Below are 18,753 nucleotides of genomic sequence, written 5' to 3'. Positions count from 1 at the left end.
TAGAATGTTTATAATTTAAGTTAATCCTTTTACTGGCCTGGTGCCCAGTTCTGACTGCCTGAACACCCCCGAATTTCCCAAATCTTCCCGTTCCCAGAAAAGAATGAGTGTTACAGCTGAGACTCAAAGGATGGGATATTCCAACATGGCTCCTCTGGTCTTTCACCTTGTGAGAAGGGACTGGAATATGGCATTATACAATCAGGAGAGCTAATCTGCTCTTTTTATAAAAAAAGGGCATATTTAAAAGAACTTTCTCTAGAAAATAAAGTTTCAAGTCTCCATATTAAATCTTTTTGATTTATAAAACAATACTTTTGCACCAGTGCCATTGTAAATACATGTATACAACACAGCAGTGTTCAGCTCAGTAGTCACCCAAAAACATTGAGTATTGAGCCCAACCCAGCCTAGCTCATTCCAAGGCACACAACAGGAAAGAAACCTCAGAACTGTTGTTTTTTTGCCCTAACTATATTCAGACACATACAATTTACTTTAAAAAAAAAAAAAAAAAAAAAAGTTGTTTGCCCAGGCTGACAATATGCTGTAATAGTGTCAGCACAGACCTGGGGGCAGCAGGGGAAAAAGTTTCCACTCTAGAAGACTTAATGCCACCAACATCCAAGTTTGCTGCATGTGAAGAAACAAAATCCTTCACACTGTTAAACAATTAAAAATGTATTTTAATTCTACAAATTTACAAGGGAAAAAAACAAAACCAAAACAAACCCAGTGAAAAAAACTAAAAATATAACAGAAACTGTTCCAGGATTGTACTTCAAGTTTTCCTTTGTCAAATTTTGTAACGATCCTTGGCGTTTCAGGTTAATTCCAGTCCTCTAATGGAATGCAGCAGTTGTTATACTCCACACCCAGCAAGGGCCTTTGAATCTGTGATGCCATCTGACTTTTTCCCTGTGAAAAACATCTAGTCTCCCTGATGTGAAGAACAGAACTGGGGCACTCAGAAATCCACTCACATGAACAGTTTTGTGGTTTGGTTTTTTTTTCTTTTTCCTCCCCTCTTTCATGTTGAGTTTAAAACTTGAGGCTGAAACCAGGTCCTGCAGCAGATGCTCCTTGATTTGTGGTGGTCAGATGAAAACCCGTGTCTTTCAGATCATCATCACCCTGTGAAAACCAATCACAATTCATTTATCAGTAAGTGTCTGTGCAGATGTATTTACCTCTCCAACACAAAAATATAAACAACAAAAAAAATAAAGTATTTCTAGGAGATGGGAAAGAAATGTTTGATTTAGTGGCATCATACCTAAAGACAATGCAGAGTGTTATTCCTGATGTTTAAACATTGCTATTTCAGAAGTTCTCTTTCTATAGGCATCTCAAGTGTATTCCTCCTTTCTATACCTACTTTTGACTGCACATGTGAAAGATGGAAAAAATCTGTGAACACACGGTATAAATAAGTGCGAACTACACTTAACTCAGAATCTGATGAAACACTCTGCATACCCTCCATGTCAATTTTTATACCCTAAAAAAACAAAGGTTCAATAAACTTTTAAGGCTACTTCATCTGTTAAATTGGGCACGATAACTGTACAGTGCCCCTTCATCCATGCTGAGACACAGATGTAATAAAAAGTAATGGATGCAATAAAAAGTAATAGAAAGTTGACATAATTAAGGCACTGCAGCATGCCGTACTTACAAGGGCATCTTCTTGAGCCAGCTTTTCTCAAAATGGGCAGCATAGTCCCCAGACAGAAAGAACGCCAGCCTTGCCTTTTCTTAATTCTTCTCCAAATATTGGAGAAAGGAGACTGTTTCTATCCACAAGATATGCGTAACTCACCAGGCTTTGGATTTTGTTCAAAAACAAATTCGCAGCTTTGAAAGCTTAGTTGAAAGTGTTAAACAACATACACTTTCAAAAGAAAAAAATGTTCTGCCCTGTGATAAAACCAGGCATCATTTTTTTCTCAGGGTACGTACTGAAATAAAGATTCTGTGAATACAACAGTAATGGGACCTGCCCTTTGCAAAGGAACAGGAGCAAAGCAGGACTGCTGTAGAGTCTTTTTCATGCAAGCAGAGGTGAGTGCGAGGATCCCAAGCCCCAGAAGATTAACAAAATGCAGCCCCCGTGAACTTTTCCAAAATGAGGATTTGGACCAGTGTGAGGAGATCAGCCTGGCCCTGCTGCACTTACCAACTGACTGTACCCGAGGCCTCCCTCCGGTGGTCGGGGGCTGGTGCCGCGTTTTACCCTTTGTTGTTCACTTTTTGCTGGCCAGGTGGGAAACATGGAGGGGTCAATAGGAAGGGGAGTCTCTCGGAAATACTCATGCTTCAAACCATCTTCGGCAGTAATTCTTCTGGCTGGGTAGTACGTCAAAAAGCTGAGAAGAATTCAGGAAGACAACGAAATAGGGAAGAAGAGAGACAGAAGGGTAGAAAAAATAAAAATTTTAGCCCCAAAGTTGTAAGTTCTTCAGCAACACGATGTAGAATTTTCTGATTTTCAACACAGAATTCTATTAACGGATATGATTGCTGGCACAGGGCGATCTAACGTAGCTAGCTGATTTTAAAAGCATGCTTTCCTATGTGAACCTATAATTAATGGAACAGCAGCTGGAACTACATATCAAAAGTAGCTTTTGTAGGGATCTGTTTACAGAGGTATAAATTGTTAGACACCTCAGAACCTATGGGTAGTCAGGTACAGCTCAAAGAGGATCCAGGATGGTTCAACTAAAGTATTTTACCATGCTGCTTTGTCTTTTAGAGAAGACAACTGAGATTATATTGATACACCACAAAATATTGTAATATAGTGTAACTTAACAAACCTTTGGCAATACAGAAACATGTTTCACTGTGCTATTCACCCTACCAGTGTTTGGCCCTACATAAACACTTCTATATCCAAGATCTGCACATGTAATGAGTTCCACTGACTTATGTGCACTTACTCGTGTGCTTCTGCGAGTTCCAGCCCCACAGGAAGACTATAACATTGTCCTTCTTACCCATGAATATAATGAAGACATAGTCCTGTCATAACCAAAGCAATTATGAGGTAGATGACACTGATGTGATATCTATCTTTATTAAGACAAGCTGTGCTTGCACCTTCTGAAAGGTTATTTAACTTCCAATAAATTATTCACAACTCATTCTAAAACCTGGAGCAGCATAATTCTTAAAAATGGGAAAGACCGAAAAGCCCACTTTTTAAAAAAAGAGTAGTTTTTTTCAATTTTTTTTTAAATAGAGACAAGTCCTAAGTAAGATCTGAAACTCAATCATTTTCACTACTACATGTCATGAAATTTGAAGGGTATATCAGAGGAGGGAGAGGGACCAAGAATCTCTCAAGCCATTGTCAACCTTCTAAAGAAAAATGAACCTGAATGCAATCAGAATGCACCAGTAGTTAGTTAAAAGAACTGCCAGATCAGATGTGACAGAACTCCCGAACCTCAAAAATCTAGTTTTTGATTGCTATTTTCCTAATTCTTTAATATGATCTCTAGAATATACTGCCTTTTTCCCTTTTTTCAATTGTAATTTAATTGTTTTAATAGAATCCATCAGCAGAGTGCGTGATAGCTGACTCACCACATAATTAAACATGACATCAATGAGCTAAAACTACTACTAAAACATTTTTCTACATTGTTCTTCTAGGATATAAGTGCAAGAATAATCTTGGACTGAGGTTTAACAGCAGGTGTTAAGAGCATGGTACACTGAATAAAGCTGTTGAGAGAGAGCGGGGAATAGCGTTGCAAGGAACGTCACAGACAAACTGCAAATGCATCAGCACGTTCTGACAAGGTTAAATGCACGGAAATACCGTGCTTCCACCACTGTCCCAGCACATGAACACCTTCTGCCAAGGACACCCCAGAAGCTGGCACTTACTTGTTCATCAGATCAAACCCCTGGTCAGAGAGCAGCGCTCCAAATCTCTTGCGTAGGTTGTTGTAGGGATATTCTGTGAACGTCATCTTCTTTACTGCTGGCAGCTCATTGTAACCAGGCCAGATCTTTTCACTTGGAGTACCCAGATCCTGTAAATTAAAGCATCTCCTTTATAAACTCATTCTAAAGTGCAACCCTTCTACTTATTCATATGTAGCTAGAGGAGTTGGTGAGTATCCCCACAAACAGACAAAACACAAACCATGGTCTTCGCCTACTGTAAATATTGTAAAACAAGAATCAGAGCAATGAGCCTTTTATTAAGATTGAATCTCTGTCAAAGAGAAACAAGCACTTTTCATTTCTTACTACTCTTAATGTACTTGTCCCTAAAACCAGTCAACGTTACCTTAAAAACTTTGTTAATCTGGTCGATTTCTGACTTCCCTGGGAACAGCGGTTTCTGCGTTAACAGCTCTCCAAATATGCACCCTACCGACCACATGTCTATCGCTGTTGAATATTCCTGAAAAGAAGGAACATATTATACCTTATAAAATCAGTGAGTTGTTTTGGGGGTGGGGGTGGGTAGTTGTTTTAGTTTAGGGTTTTATTTAGGGTTGTTTAGTGTGTTGCTTTTTTTTTTTTTTTTTTTTTTTAAGGATTCTACCACTCTGAACAGAACAGATACAATCATACAAACCCAAGGCACAGGTCTCAACTGTATTTATTTAAAAGTTTACTGTAACTTATGAAATACCCATATACACAAACAGTTCAGGATGAAACGGGCAAGTCTCCACAATGCTGCCTTTCTTTTTCGCTCACAAACGGACCATCACAACTCGCAAAGCATTCGAACTTGTCCTCTCTTTCACACTGATCCTTGGCCCTTATTTTGCCACAACAGCAGTCTCAGGTTATGGGCTCAAAACCTGCCTCCTCTCTTAAATGGAGCCATTTCTCCTACTACAAAAACAGCTTTGAAAGGTAGCACAGGGCTTCTTTTACATTTGCACCCATTTTTTTTGGTGGTAGTGCAGCATTTTTTTCTGGCACGGTTCTTGTCACTGAAGCCCTACAGAACCCTACTGATTTCATCCAGACTTCAGTTGTGAAACAGGTCATCAGTGGGGAACGCTGCCAAATGTTGCCAGTACCTTGTTCTGCTCTCAGATGTCACAAATTTTAGACTAAGGTTTAAAAAAAAAAAATTCAGCCGCTAAGATGACAGTGACAGTTTGCACCAATCCCTGAGAAGTTCAGCAGCACTACCACATCAGCATTCTAAGGGTGAAAAACCTCAACCTGTCACCCACCCACCTTCTGTCTGTGGAAGATGGAACCTTTTTAGCTGTGTTATTAGGAAAAAATAATACTGAAGATTCAGAATTTCCACCTCTAAATCAATATAAAGAATCAAGCACACTCATACTTTGTTCATAAATTATAAAATAAAGTTAGTCTGAAGAGTCATTCCTCTAGCAGCCAGAGGAACAAAGAGAAACATACCTTAGCTCCAAGCAACAACTCTGGAGCCCTGTACCAAAGCGTCACAACAACTGGCGTGTAAGGCTTCAGCGGAGATCCATATTCTCGGGCTAGTCCAAAATCTCCAACCTAAATGAAAACTGGTAATCAGCAATATTTCCAACACTGACCACACTGTTCACTGTGTATGTGTTGGCCACGTTGGCTATTGCATGGCTCCCAGCCTTCAAAAACAGCCACAGAATACACCGTTTCTCATAGGCCTTGACTTTTTCCTCTGAAGGGAAAAAACGTGTGTCCCTTCCTGAGGCCAAGAGTTCCTGTTGTTGATCACCTTGACAGAAAGCTTACGTGGCAGGGGGAAAACAAAACCAAACAACTGATGCTGACTTCAACTTTGCAAGCAAGAACAAAAATTTTCAAAGTCCAGTTTCCCCAAGAAAGGGAAAGGCTTAACAACACGAACAGCTGTAACATGTAAATAATGGCAATTATACAATTGGCATCTAAAATTTAGAAGTAAAAGTTTAAATGTTCTTATCTGATCTTATTATTTATTATTTAAATGCTCTTATCTGATCTTGGCACTGCTTTTCTCTTAGATTTTTGTAAGATGTCAGTGAAAGGTTAGATAAGTTTTTAAAGTGTGCAATTTTGGAAGACTTTTTCTTTGTTAACGAGAATCTCCATCCCCACCAGTAACTGTACAGTTCAGCACTGAGACATTTATATTCTTTATTAAGCCTCACAATCTCTCAAGTTGAAAAAGCAACCCCAGTTCAAACACAACGATGCTGATACAGAAAAAGTAAATGATGCTATCACGCATGCAGTACGCTGCATCGTCGGGAAGAGAACACCAGTCGGACTTCTAATCATGCTACAAAGAATTCGGTGTTCACTAGACCGTGCTTAAATCTTAAATTTGTCACATCCTAGCATAAATCTTACCGCTGTGGCAAGGCAGTCTCTTTAGTTCACTCTTTTGCAACTGTATGTTTTACAAGCCACACCTCACACCTCTTAAAGATTAATGAAAAACATTCCATCTAGCTCTTGACATAGCCATAATGCAGCGTAATTCTGCAAAACAAGCCTTTTCCTAAGCGTGGTACATTTTATGTAATTCTTACTTTTAAAATGCCTGAATGACTGAGCAACAGGTTGGAAGTTTTCAAGTCTCGGTGAAGTATCCAGTTGTCGTGAAGATGCTTGACTCCTCGCAGTAACTGAATCATCAAGGTTTTCACTTCACCTGAAATAAGAAGCCAAATGTATTTAAGAAAATAAATCTGTCTTTTTTTTTTTTTTGTCTGAAGAAGAGGGAAGGAGGCAGGGGAAAAAAATGAATGTCAAGTTAAAAGCACAGTATAGACTGCACCATAAAAATATGTCACAGAACAAGAGCAGTTAAACCCACAGAGCTGCCAATAAAGCAAAATTAATTTGGATAGCTGGAGTGCATCCAAATAATGCTCAGAAATTAATGCCTCAAAACCACTGGAAGTGGCCAAAATCAAAACCCAGTGTTCTTTTCTGGTTTAGCACAGGGGAAACTCCCTGATTTCACATCTGAACCTCCACTCACCCTGAGCAAGCAAACTGGATTACTCAGCCAAATATCACTATGAATATCAGCACTCCCAGCCTATGATCCTATCTTAACTAAAAATCGATAAAATCAGACCAAACAGAGCAAGCAATGAAGTCCCTGTTCCAAAGAACACTCATAGGACATTCCAAGGCAATACACGTCACCGTACAAAGCCAGTTCTCTGATGTCAGTACAGCCCAAAGACGCTGAGGTTTGTGTTGGCCAGTTTTTGAGAATTACAGGAGACTACAGCAAACAGTACCTGGTAGAAACGGCTGCTTCATTGTTTCCATCAGACTCTTGAGATCATGTTCTACATAGTTCATTACAATATAGATTTTATCCATATTACTGCCAACAACGATCTCCTAAAACACAGAAACAAATTATCAAAACAAGCACACAGTATTTAAAAAGCACGCAGAAATTAATTTAGAAATTTACTGGCAAGAGGATAAATGGCATCTGCCATTGGTAAAATCCATAGAAAATGTATCTTTCTATGAAAAAACCCCCAGCTCATTTTTGCAAAAAATCAGATTATGCAGAGACAAGTAATGTCCATATAGTTTATGGGTCGTATACAACTGTTTACAGAAACAATCTCTGCTATAAATGTTAACGTTTTTATAAGGCATTTTAAAAGCCAAGAGGGAATATTTCAAGAACAAAAATACTTTTGAAATAGAAGATTGTGGCCTTACTCTGACAGTGACAATATTTGGATGTTGTGCTTTCAGAATAGTATTTATTTCTCTCAGAGAAGTAATGGGAAAGCCTTCCTTTTCCTTTTCCATTTTCAGTCGCTTCAGAGCCACAATTTCATCTGCAGAGAAACCAGAATTATTAATGTGGATTTCCCATCATGTAGCTAACAAAATACACGTTAAGAGGTCCCCCAGTGTTCTGGCACTAATTTAATTTGTTTGAATGAAACCGTTACTCAAGACATGATGTTGGACCAAGAAGCAGAGTCAAGCTCACATTAGGAAACTAAAACCAAAAAAACCCACCACCAAAAGATTGCCAAGTTTAAAGAATAAATCCAAAACAACAGTCCAAAACCTGCAGCATGGATTTTAGTGTATTCCAGTATAACTCACTGGGAAAGAAAATAAGGAAAAAGTGTATTTAACTCTAAACTCCTCACCATAAGTTAGGAAGATAAGACAGCAGACAGAAATGCCTCAAATGCAGTTTCCCTCTGTTTAAAGACCCAACTTGAAACCAAGGTGCTACTCAAAACATTATTGAAGTGTATTATTTAAATACATCTGGTTTTAACATGATATTGTGGAAAATAACAGTTATGTCAGTCTCAGAGCAGACCTCAAGACAGAAAAGGAAGAGAAAAGCGAGCTCATGGTAGTTGTCCAGAAAATAAGTGCAGTCAGAGAAACCACAATGCCAGCTGTATACTTCCACTCCCCAAATGATCACATTATTCTAAAACAAACAGAGGAACCCAGTCATCCCGAATTTCAACCTGTCACTGATATCACAGCTTGTTAGTTGGAACCTGAGAATAACCCTAATTTCTGTCCAGGTCTGCTTTGTAACATAGTTCTTTTCACAAGCTCTCTTCTCCATCTGCCAACTCTATTTAAAACCGCAGATATTTAATTTACTGTGCCACAATTCCCCTTGTAAATGACCAGCTTGATAGAAAGTAACGTATCACCAGCGATGGCAACACTACAGGCAAACCGAGGCCAGAAGAGCAGATCGTATCCTGCTGTGCATTATCTTTTTCCAGGAAAAGAAGTGCTGCACTAATACCACTATTTTTGTTCAATTATCAAAGCAAATATTTCTTTCCCTTGAGGAATCACCGTGGAAGAGGAACATATAAACGACTGGATGGTTGGCTCTTGCACCTTTCATAGGAAATGCAGTAATTTCTTCAAGACGCTTGCCATTACAAACCAGATAAGCAGAGACTGACTTTTAAAAATATAAATCCACTTATATACACAAGAAGTGGGTTTTTGAGAGGGAGCTTTAAAGATGAAAGAGTGAAATATCTTTCTACAACAAAATACTGCAGCATACACTCACTGCACACCGACCTCTGCTTTTATTAACTCTCCACTGGGTCACTGCACTCACAGTGACGCCTGGTGGAATGCTGATAATAAAGTTTAAAAACTTCCAACCTGGTAACTACCTACAGCAGATCTCAAGCCAGAAGTAACTGCCTTTCGAGCCAGAACCTGAAATTGTGTTAATTGTTCTACACCATTGTGGCCAATACAGAGATTACTTCTGAACTCAAAGAGCTGCAAGTGAAGCCCTTATGTCAAAGTCCACACTCTATTAAAAAGCATAATTATTCTTGAGAAAGAAGACAGTATTTTAGACAGATTTTGTTCATCAATCAAAAATGCAGAACCGTAATTTCCATACAACTGCAGCCCTAAATACCATGAAGATAATAACTGGTTTATTTATATATTAATATTATTTATATTATTAATTATACTAACCAGTCTTCTTGTCTTTTGCTCTGTACACTACACCGTATGTTCCTTCTTCAATCCTGTTCAAACACTGAAATTCCTCCACGCTACGACATCCCTGAAAAAACAGATGGACAACATTTACTCCTCCAGCATCTGAGGGAGGGTTTTGTTTGGTTTTTTTAAGACGACATACGGCAAACTTCAGCAACTTCACAAGAATAGTTAAAATTTACCAAGAGAATTCAACAGTACGGCTACACCTTGTGAGAAATCAATCTTTGGGGTTTATTTTTACTTGGATCTCTAAAGGAATCCTGGACAGAGTCTGTGTTTTAGTAGATTAACTAAATTTCATTAAGTCTTCACTCATTACTTTTGCACAGATTAAACTGAAATTTCTGCCACAATGGCAAAGGCAGCAACTCACACCTCAGACTGATAGCTTTCACATAGTTCAGTTAATAAAAATATGCTTTCTCATATTTCTACACTTTGCTGTCAGCTACAAAAAGAATAACCACCCATCAGTTTCTATTCATGTTACAGGAACCCTTCTCTCACAAGTATTTATTTTCAGATAGCAATACCAAGATATCAGAGTATCAAATGTATTATTACATTCTTATCTATCATCTAAAAGATCAATCTTATTTTTGCTCCATGCACCTATTTTCAAAAAAAGACAGCAATATTTCACACAGAAATGTGTATTTTGTGATGTTGAGTCAGCAAGGCATAATTCTGCCCATAAACTATCCAATGCACAAATATGTGTTTATAATGTTAACAAAGCAGCTAGGGGAATCCATTTGCCCATGATATTCTCCAGCATCTGTTCAGTGATCCTCTACCTGAAGCGCAGGAAGATACTTTGGAAGCTCCTGTTTCAGTTCAATGGGGGAGGAGGCCGGCGAGTCAGGGATATAGTCTCCTTCCGTCATCGCGTTGGAATGAGGGGTACCCTCCCCTACTTCCTCCTCTTCCACTTCGCTTCCTGCTGAATCCCGGTCAAACCTCGACTCTGTAACTTTAAAAGTCAGAATCAGTGATGGAAAGAGGGAGCCGTTTGGAACAATTAAGTTCAGCTTTAGACAAATAAGGGTAGTGAAACACCAATCGCTGCACACGGGATACACGTGCAACTTATGCAACCTAAGTTACTGTAACAATAAAGATCAGTGAGAAGCCTGACTTCTCCTCTCCGCAGAGATGATGCTTTCAAGAACTCGTTTACAGTCATGTACATACAATTTCCAGCAGTTAAACACAGCAGGTCAGAAAAATAAATCTTTACGCTACCAGAATGAAAGAGAAAACTGACCCAGTAGATCTCATTCTGATCACAAAGGTTTTTTGATGAGAGGACAGGACAAGAGACCCAAAATGAAAAGGAAGGAAGCATTAGCTCGTTAGACTAGGACCTGATTCCCTCTAAACATAGACCTTGGAACAGATTTCAAGGAATTTCTGATTTTGACATGAGAATGGCCCCAAAATGCCAAATATACAATGCTTCAGAATGCTGGCAAAACTGCAACAAGAAATACATTTAAAATATTCTTAAATATTTGTAGAAATAGATTTATTTGGCTGCAAAAATTCAGCCAAACACTTCTTTAAATAGTCATTATTTGCATTGTACCAACTGGGATGTGGTTTCCATTCTCCCGTTCCTCCTCTTCACTCATTTCCTCTTCGCTCACCTCTTCTGCAAAACAGAATCAAGTTCAACCGAATAAACTCAACACTTCTGTAGTTCCCTGTAAGGCAGACAGCTAGTGAAATGCTTTTCTAACTCGCCAGGCCTTCTTCACTATCTAGTTAGTGACCTTGTTAGTGCCTCGTTAGTGAGGTCACTATCCAGTTAGTGACCTCTTCTGTTTCACTTGGAAAGCAAATGCTCCCCCTAACTCAGCAAAAACTGCACCTTTCAGCTTCCAACAGGGAATACAATTCTTACCAGTTATCTGGGAATTCAGGGATGAGGGCAGGTGAACAATTTAAGTCAGGAAACTTATTAACTTATTAACTGTAATTGATTTTAAAGTTTAAACTTGATTTTAAACTTTGATTTTAAACTTTAATTGATTTTAAAGAAAAATACCCAGCCATCAGAGCATGCTTTTGTGCCTTTTCTTTACTAATTAATTACAAGAGTGGCTGTAAGCAGACTTTTTTACTAAACCTTTTTTATTATGTTCATTCACTTGTACTGGCATGAAAAGAAATCTGAAATTTGCAACTGAAAATAATTCAAAATGACAGAGACATTTGTATTTCACCACCCCCCAAATAAGTGCAGAATTGTTCTCTACAGAATATCTGTTACGTTACAAAAGTACTTATAAACTGTTAGCCTTACACCATTTAGGAAGATGAAAAAGGCTTTCAGTTTTCTAATCTGGCTTCTTAGATGAATAATTGGTATTACCTCTATATAAAAGGATAGAATATGACTTGTACTTGTTTTTTTTCTTTTTAGTTATCTTGACCTGTGAGGTCTCAGCCTATCCTAGACTAAGAGAAAAGGAAAATGTTCAAATGAAACAATACAGAATGAGAAACAAAAAAAATCTTAACACACCGTTTTAGGATCTGCTTTATGTTACTCACCAGCTGACTGCTCAGACACTTCCTCAGAATTGCTTCCCGTCTCCTCTTCCTCCTCCTCTTCCTCTCCCTCTTCCTCAGAACCTTCACTGCTAGACTCTTCCTCCTCTTCTTCCGAGCCCGATCCAGATTCTGTTCAGGAATAATCAGACACATAACTAAGTAGGCACACACTCCAACAAGTGTCTCTTCAACAGACAGCCGTACAATTAATTACATCTAATAAATTGCATTTAATTACCTGATGAAGACTCTGCTGAGCTGGTTTTTCTCTCACTGTCACTGATGTCTTGCAAGTCTGAAAGAGGGTCCCTCTCTTCTGGTTTCTCTTCTTTTACTGATGAGACCATGAAAATTAAAAACAGGGTGTTGACTGAGTATCGCTTTACTTACAAGACTGAATACCCAAATAACCACTTTACTTTCTCTGGCCATTAAATTGGTGCTGAACATTCTGTGGTGGACATACAGAGCACTAAAAAAAAAATTACACACTCTGCTCAAAAGACAAACAGCTTTTCTGAATTGCAGTGGTGTGGGATCAACAGCCAAAACCATGGAATACTGACCTTTTGTTTTTGAAACGTGATATATGCCTAAGCACCTCTGAGATTAATTAAAAAAAAATTAAAAAGAAAAAAAGTAACATGGCAACAAGTATCACCACAACACAGTCTCACTAACGTGTGTACATACAGCGTTTGCCATCAGTGCTCACTGCAGTCCCTCTGGACCACTGTGAGTAAGTGTTGATCAATTAGGCAGCAGCTCCAGAGGACTTCCTGCCTGCCTCCACCTGGACTTTCAGCTGATTACACTCTGCAATCAGCTTACTTGAAACAGTTACACTTATTTTTACAGCTACACACATTAACAAGGAGACACAGAGCTTTTCTTTTGTAACCAAAGACACTTTTATGTCAATTGTGCAAGTTCTCTACTCTTAGGACCTTCTAGGCACGGAAGGACTACCTTCTGGCTTAGAAAACAAAATTCACCATCCAACTAAAATACTGCCGTAAGCATTTATCTTCTTCTACAAGATGACAATATCAGTGATGCTTAAACTATATTGATCCCTGTGTAAGGTAATTTTTTAAGGTAGCTTAGCTCCTAACAGCAAATCCAACTGGAGCTAGTGTAAACAATCCCTTTTCAATCTGCAAGGGAATTAAACTATAAAATTTTAAAAATTCAGTCAGCTGCTTCGTTCATCATTGAATGAAGTAACTTACTTTGCAAAGTACTACTCCTACTACTAAAAAGGAAAGATTCAATCAATTTGTCACTTGCACAATTACCTGCAAAACCAGCATTGCTTTTAGAAAACAGTACACATGTACATACTCAAGAATATTCCAGAGTTACGCCACCGTGGCTGAAGTGGACAATACTTTTGACAGAGTACCAGGGCTTTATGTTTACTGCTAAAAATTAAACACTACGCAAGAACAGCTTCTCCTAGCCCCCAGGCAAAGACATTATAAAGTGGCAAACGCTACCTGGTTTCCTGCTATCTCCTTGCTCAACCTTGTCTCTTTGCTGTCGTAATGGGCTGCGACTCCAGGGTCTCATTTTTACTTTGTCTCCATATTCTTCCCTCACTGTTCTATGGTGTGCAGAAACTAGTGAAAACAAAAGCGGAAGAAATTGTTACATCTCCCTGCCCTAATTAGGATACTTCTGTCTGCCACAACCACCTTCTTTGCATACTTTTCATTTTCCTTACAAGCTAAAGGGTAACAGGGAGGAGCAGAAGTGGAACCTAACTATATCTAGGAGAATAAAGGACTATGATTTACCTCATGCGCAGTAAAATATGGGTTTGTACTACTTCGAGAAAGGTGCTGCCATACTTGAGAACAGAAGCAAGATACCCTATATACTACACAGTAACACCCTGAAACTCAGGCGTTAATGCCAGAGAGGAGTGGACAGACCAGGAAGATACATAAAAGAATAAAACCAACTAAGGTTTAGAAGGAGCTGACAGAACATTTAGAGCAATAAAAATAACTAAAATGAAAGGCTAGATAGACTGAGCAATACCAGCGTAAACACCAAGCACAAAAAGGAGCTGTTCGGTATGAGCTGAACTAGAGAGAATAGCAATATATATATATGGCTGCTTCTGCTACTCTTGAACAAGCTCTGTCACAGGAACAGGCTCTAATTTTTACCTCTGAAAGCTAAGACAAACAGAGATCCTTTAACCAAAAGTGATCTGAACTGAGATTGCAGGTATCTGATACGCTATGCAAAGTGAGGGTTTGTGTGTAGAAGTTAACCAAAATTGCTCGGTTATCACATTTTTTCCACTTGACTCCCACTACAGCCTTTTTCATGGTTGGAGTACTTATATGATCTCTCTCCCTCCCTTTGCAATTTATTTCCCCAAATCCTTCAAACACTTAATTTTGAGACTTCAGTCTCTATCGAATTGGGTTAGACTCAGCCAAAGAGTTCAGAAGCGACTGGGATCATGACGGATACACACACACGCAGACAACACCAATTACATAAATCTTGTTCCTATAGGAAACCAGACTAATGGAGAGAGGCAAAGAAAGACTTACTGCCTAATCAATATGCCGTGATATTTAAGGCATATGACATTGTTTTATTTCCCCATGTAGAACTTAACAGATTTTTTTCCCCTCCCACGTAGAAGGCCCCCTCTCACTTTAATTTTTTTAAATCCTGCCATTAACCTAAGTAAAAAATGCTTTCTATACCTCCATTCCACCATTGTGTCAGCAGACAGTAAGCCCAAACAACATTTATACAGAGATAGCTACCTTCTCTTCTGGCTTCCCGTTCCTTACGTCTTTCTTCAGCTCGCCTTTCTCGTTCTTTTTGCTCCCTTTGTTCTTTTTGCTGCTCTCGGATTTTTCTCTCTCGTTCTCGCTCAAGTTGCTCCAAACGATCTCTAGAAAATAATTATTTTTTGTTACATTACAGTTCAGTAGAAATTCAGCTTATGAAGTAAAGGAAAACTGTTTTGCTATAACAAACTACAGGGCTATTCAGTTTCATTGCAACAATGCCACCGATGGCGTATCCGTCAAAAACAGAAGGGGCTTTTCATCTGATCCTTTACAAAGAGCATTTCAGAGGCAAAGACCATGAGCTCTAAAACACATGAGCTTCTGCACCCTCACCAAGATTTAAACAGAAATGAAGCAAGTTCAGTTAATCAATCCCCTGATAGTATGCAAATCTGGTGCGTGCTTTTTTTTTTTCCATTACAGTAAAACACTGGCAATGAATTCACCTAGAAATATCTGTTGTAATGAAGCCACTTACAAAGGTAATGAAAGTCAAGAAGGTATTTTCATTAGACAACACATTCACAGGAACTTGGCACTGGCATCAGACCTTACAAGCTTTTGCTCTGAACTTGTTTGTCATTTCAGAGCAATGAAAGGTTAGAGATCGATTTAGAGGAGGAAGCTGTTCATCTCTCTGCTGATTTGTCACAGGGGAGGGAGGGATGGATGTACCTCTCCCTCCTGGAATGCTCCCTTGCCATTTCTCTCCGTTTCTGTCTTTCCCATTCACGACGGGCTTTATCCTGCTCTTCTCTATGTCTCTTCCTACGCTCATGTTCCCGTTCTTTCTCTTTCACTCTGGCATGTTTCCCTAAACAAACAAAAATTAATTTTGGAGTGTTACTATTCAAAATATTTAGCACTCCTATTTTTAAAAAGCAAAACTAGAAAGGATGAAACTTAAGGTAACCTATTTTCATATTCTCTGTTATTTTCTTAATGGAAAAATCCTGATCTCAAAAGTTAAAAGATTACAAGATCTTGCACAAATACTTGCATTAAAACCAGAAAAAGGCTGTTAGTAATGGGAATACAACATGAATGTTTCCAGAAAGGATATTTTTTGCCTTTACAGTCAGGTACTCACTCAGTGAAGCCAGAACCTTAATAGACTTCAACAGTAAAAGGAGACTCCATGTTCCTGTCCCAAAGCGATTACTGTCCTCTCAAACACACATATACCCCTGTCATTCCCATAAGGGCATTAAACATAATCAAAGAAATAATACAAGCTTAAATTCCTTTTTCTTATCCACCTGACATGTTTCCTTTAGTTTGTAGTTATTGTTATTTACTCTCTACATAGTGCCTGTTCGGCTTCACCTTGGGAAGCTACCAGAAACATTATCCAAATGTAGTCACAACAACCTTCTGCTGAATGACTACGATGTCTACGCTTCTCTTTCCTCTTCTCATCTTTTCTATGATGGGTTTTTTCTTTCCGTGACATTTGCTGCGGTGGTTTTATAGCCAAGGAATCATCTTCTTCTCCTCTAAAATATAAGACAAATTAATAAACTCAGGAAGGTTACATGTACTGTCAAACAGACTGTGTGTTATTACCTCTCTTCTCCATTTTGAAAATAATGTATTTTTTCCTAGTTTATTAATTTATATTAAAGTTCATTTCCGTAATACCCCTGAACCAAGACATTAACAGTACATTACGGAAAATCATAATCATGTAGATGAGAAGTGATAATTCTACGCGCACTTTTAATACACAAGCAAACTGAGGATGAATTAAGCACTGAAGAGAACTCAGCAGGCCTGCATCAACTGCATCTTGAGCGAAATATTTTACGACTAGATAGTGGCCAAAATGGGAACAAGATACACGGTCAAGCCTTAATCAGTACTTCAAAAAGATACCCTGGCATATTCTACGAACAGGGGATGGCACATCTGCATGCTAAAGAAGTTAAAACTTTTCCCCTTCAGATATTTTTAAACCCTCTTCTCAGTACTTTTAAAGGTTAATTTCAGTAACTCTTCCTAAAGTAACAAGGTTATTCTCTTACTCTTACCTGTCTTCCATAGAGTCTTCCCTCCTGTAAGGTGAATTTCTGATTGTTATTTCCATGCGATGATCTCTCAACTCCCCCTCTTCAAGAGAATCCCGCTTTGAATCCCTATCATCTGACTGTGATAGAAACACAAGAAAGGGCAAAACCAAAATGCAATTAATATTTATGTCACAAAATGAAAAAAATTTAAATAGTACTCAACTCCTCCATTCCTGGCTTAAAAGCCATCTTCAACAGGTCACACCAGTACACCAATTTACAAAGCAGAGTTTTCATAGTTATAAGCAGCCAAAAGCAGTTTGATTGCAATTATAGCTGAACTTCTGTAAATTCAATGTAATTAGAGAAAATTAAGCAATGATTAAGAGGGATTCCATTAACTATTGTGGGTTTTCTTAAAAAAAAACTTTTTTACAAAGTTATACAGCCCCAAATAGAAACAGAAAAGTTATTCAAGAACAATTATTTAAACCAATTCTTCTAGAAAATCTTTTAATTACTTGAACTGCAACTTCCAGTTAATCACACCAATTTCTTTACCTTTTCTAACCAGTAACTATGAAACAAAGCACAGAATACAACGTAAATCCAGTAAGACCTTCGCAAAGCATCGTATTTTTGTCAAGCTTTAGAATTAGAGATCACACACAAAACATGCATAAGAGCACAGCGGAATAAGAGGAATTCCACTGACAGGGCAAGAAGCCTTATTCTCATCAGAAAATGAAGCTATAGGCACTGAAGCTCCTCAGTTTTTATTACAAATGCTTGTATACCAAAGGGTAGCTTACATTTTTCATACGTTTTATCTCTGCCTTCTCCTCTTGCTCCTTCCTTCGTTTTTTTTCCTGAAGAATTTCATCTAAAGTTTTCACTTTCCAAGAATCCTTTTCATCACCCATTTGAGTTTAAAAAAAACCTCTGCAAAAGAACACGACGTTAATGAAACCTACACAAACTACAACAGTCCAACACAGCTCTGTCTATTTTACCTTGACTTTTTATAACAAGAGAAATGCTTAATATACCATCTTCAAGTAAAGCCAAGAGAGACTTGACTTAGGCTGAAGCAGAAAAGTGCCCTTTAAGCCCAGAAGCACACACACAGCCTTTGCTACCAACTTGGAGACCTGCTCGAGTAAAATGAAGACACCGTCTCTAAACAGGGTCTGGCGTTTCACCCCCGAGGACGCTGCAGAGGCTGGTACGCACCAGCCCCTCGCGTACAACGTCGGTACCGGAGGGGCGCCGAGAGCCGCCGTTCTCGGCAGGCACCGTCACGGCCTGTACCCGCCGCCGCCCGCTCCCACCGCACAGACCCAGCTCAGCCTCGCCCCCGAGCACACCCCGGGGCCGGAGCGTGCCCGGAGCTAGCGGCCGTGGGGATAAGGCAGCCCCGCCGCCGAGGCCCGTTTTCCCCTCAGAGAGCGGTTCCACCTGCGGCCTCTCCCCCGCTCCCGTTCGGCCCCGCGCCGCGGCCGGGACGACACCGCTGCGGTGCAGGGACCGGCCACGCTCCCGCCGCCGCGCTGAAACCGGGGGGCCGTGGGTGTGTGTGAGGGAGAGGAGGCCCCGCGCCTCCCGCCGAGAGCCGGGCCCACTCACCGCCGCCGCTACCGGAGACTGGGACGAGCAGCGCGGGACAAAGACGTCACTTCCGCCCGCCGCCGCCGGCTGATGACGCGTCCCGGCGCTGGCGGAAGGGCGCTGCCATGACCGGAGCCGCGGGGCGGGGCGCCCGGCCAGGATCAAAAATCGCTCAGGAACGGCCAAATCGTCGCGTTTCCTACACGGCACCAGCCCTGCCGCCGGCGGAAGGCGGTTCATTAGTTCACCAC

At 39.7% G+C, this 18,753-nt stretch overlaps 1 protein-coding gene across 4 annotated transcripts; it reads right to left on the bottom strand.

Annotated features, from left to right (window-relative positions):
* Positions 1-665: 665 nt before the first annotated feature.
* Positions 666-18,566, bottom strand: LOC141933633 (cyclin-dependent kinase 11B). 4 transcript variants are annotated; one of them, XM_074848447.1, is made up of 20 exons: positions 18,521-18,566; positions 17,707-17,836; positions 16,916-17,031; positions 16,257-16,381; positions 15,561-15,699; positions 14,856-14,986; positions 13,560-13,682; positions 12,299-12,394; positions 12,061-12,189; positions 11,090-11,155; positions 10,299-10,474; positions 9,472-9,562; positions 7,690-7,811; positions 7,248-7,353; positions 6,525-6,646; positions 5,413-5,520; positions 4,310-4,426; positions 3,901-4,049; positions 2,180-2,369; positions 666-1,134 (listed from the first exon to the last, which is right to left on the bottom strand). In XM_074848447.1, the coding sequence occupies exons 2-20, from the start codon at positions 17,815-17,817 to the stop codon at positions 1,042-1,044; spliced, it is 2,310 nt and encodes a 769-aa protein (XP_074704548.1). In that variant the 5' UTR covers positions 17,818-17,836; positions 18,521-18,566; the 3' UTR covers positions 666-1,041. The 4 variants fall into 4 exon arrangements, with proteins under 4 accessions (XP_074704548.1, XP_074704549.1, XP_074704550.1 ...); XM_074848448.1 differs by having other exon boundaries at positions 10,299-10,468; XM_074848449.1 differs by lacking the exon at positions 13,560-13,682.
* Positions 18,567-18,753: the final 187 nt, after the last annotated feature.

The sequence above is a fragment of the Strix aluco genome, chromosome 22 (assembly GCF_031877795.1).
Source record: "Strix aluco isolate bStrAlu1 chromosome 22, bStrAlu1.hap1, whole genome shotgun sequence".
In the NCBI taxonomy this organism is placed as follows: Eukaryota; Metazoa; Chordata; class Aves; order Strigiformes; family Strigidae; genus Strix; species Strix aluco.
The sequence above is the reverse complement of the archived record's forward strand: the minus strand, read 5'-3'. Positions and strand labels throughout refer to the sequence as shown.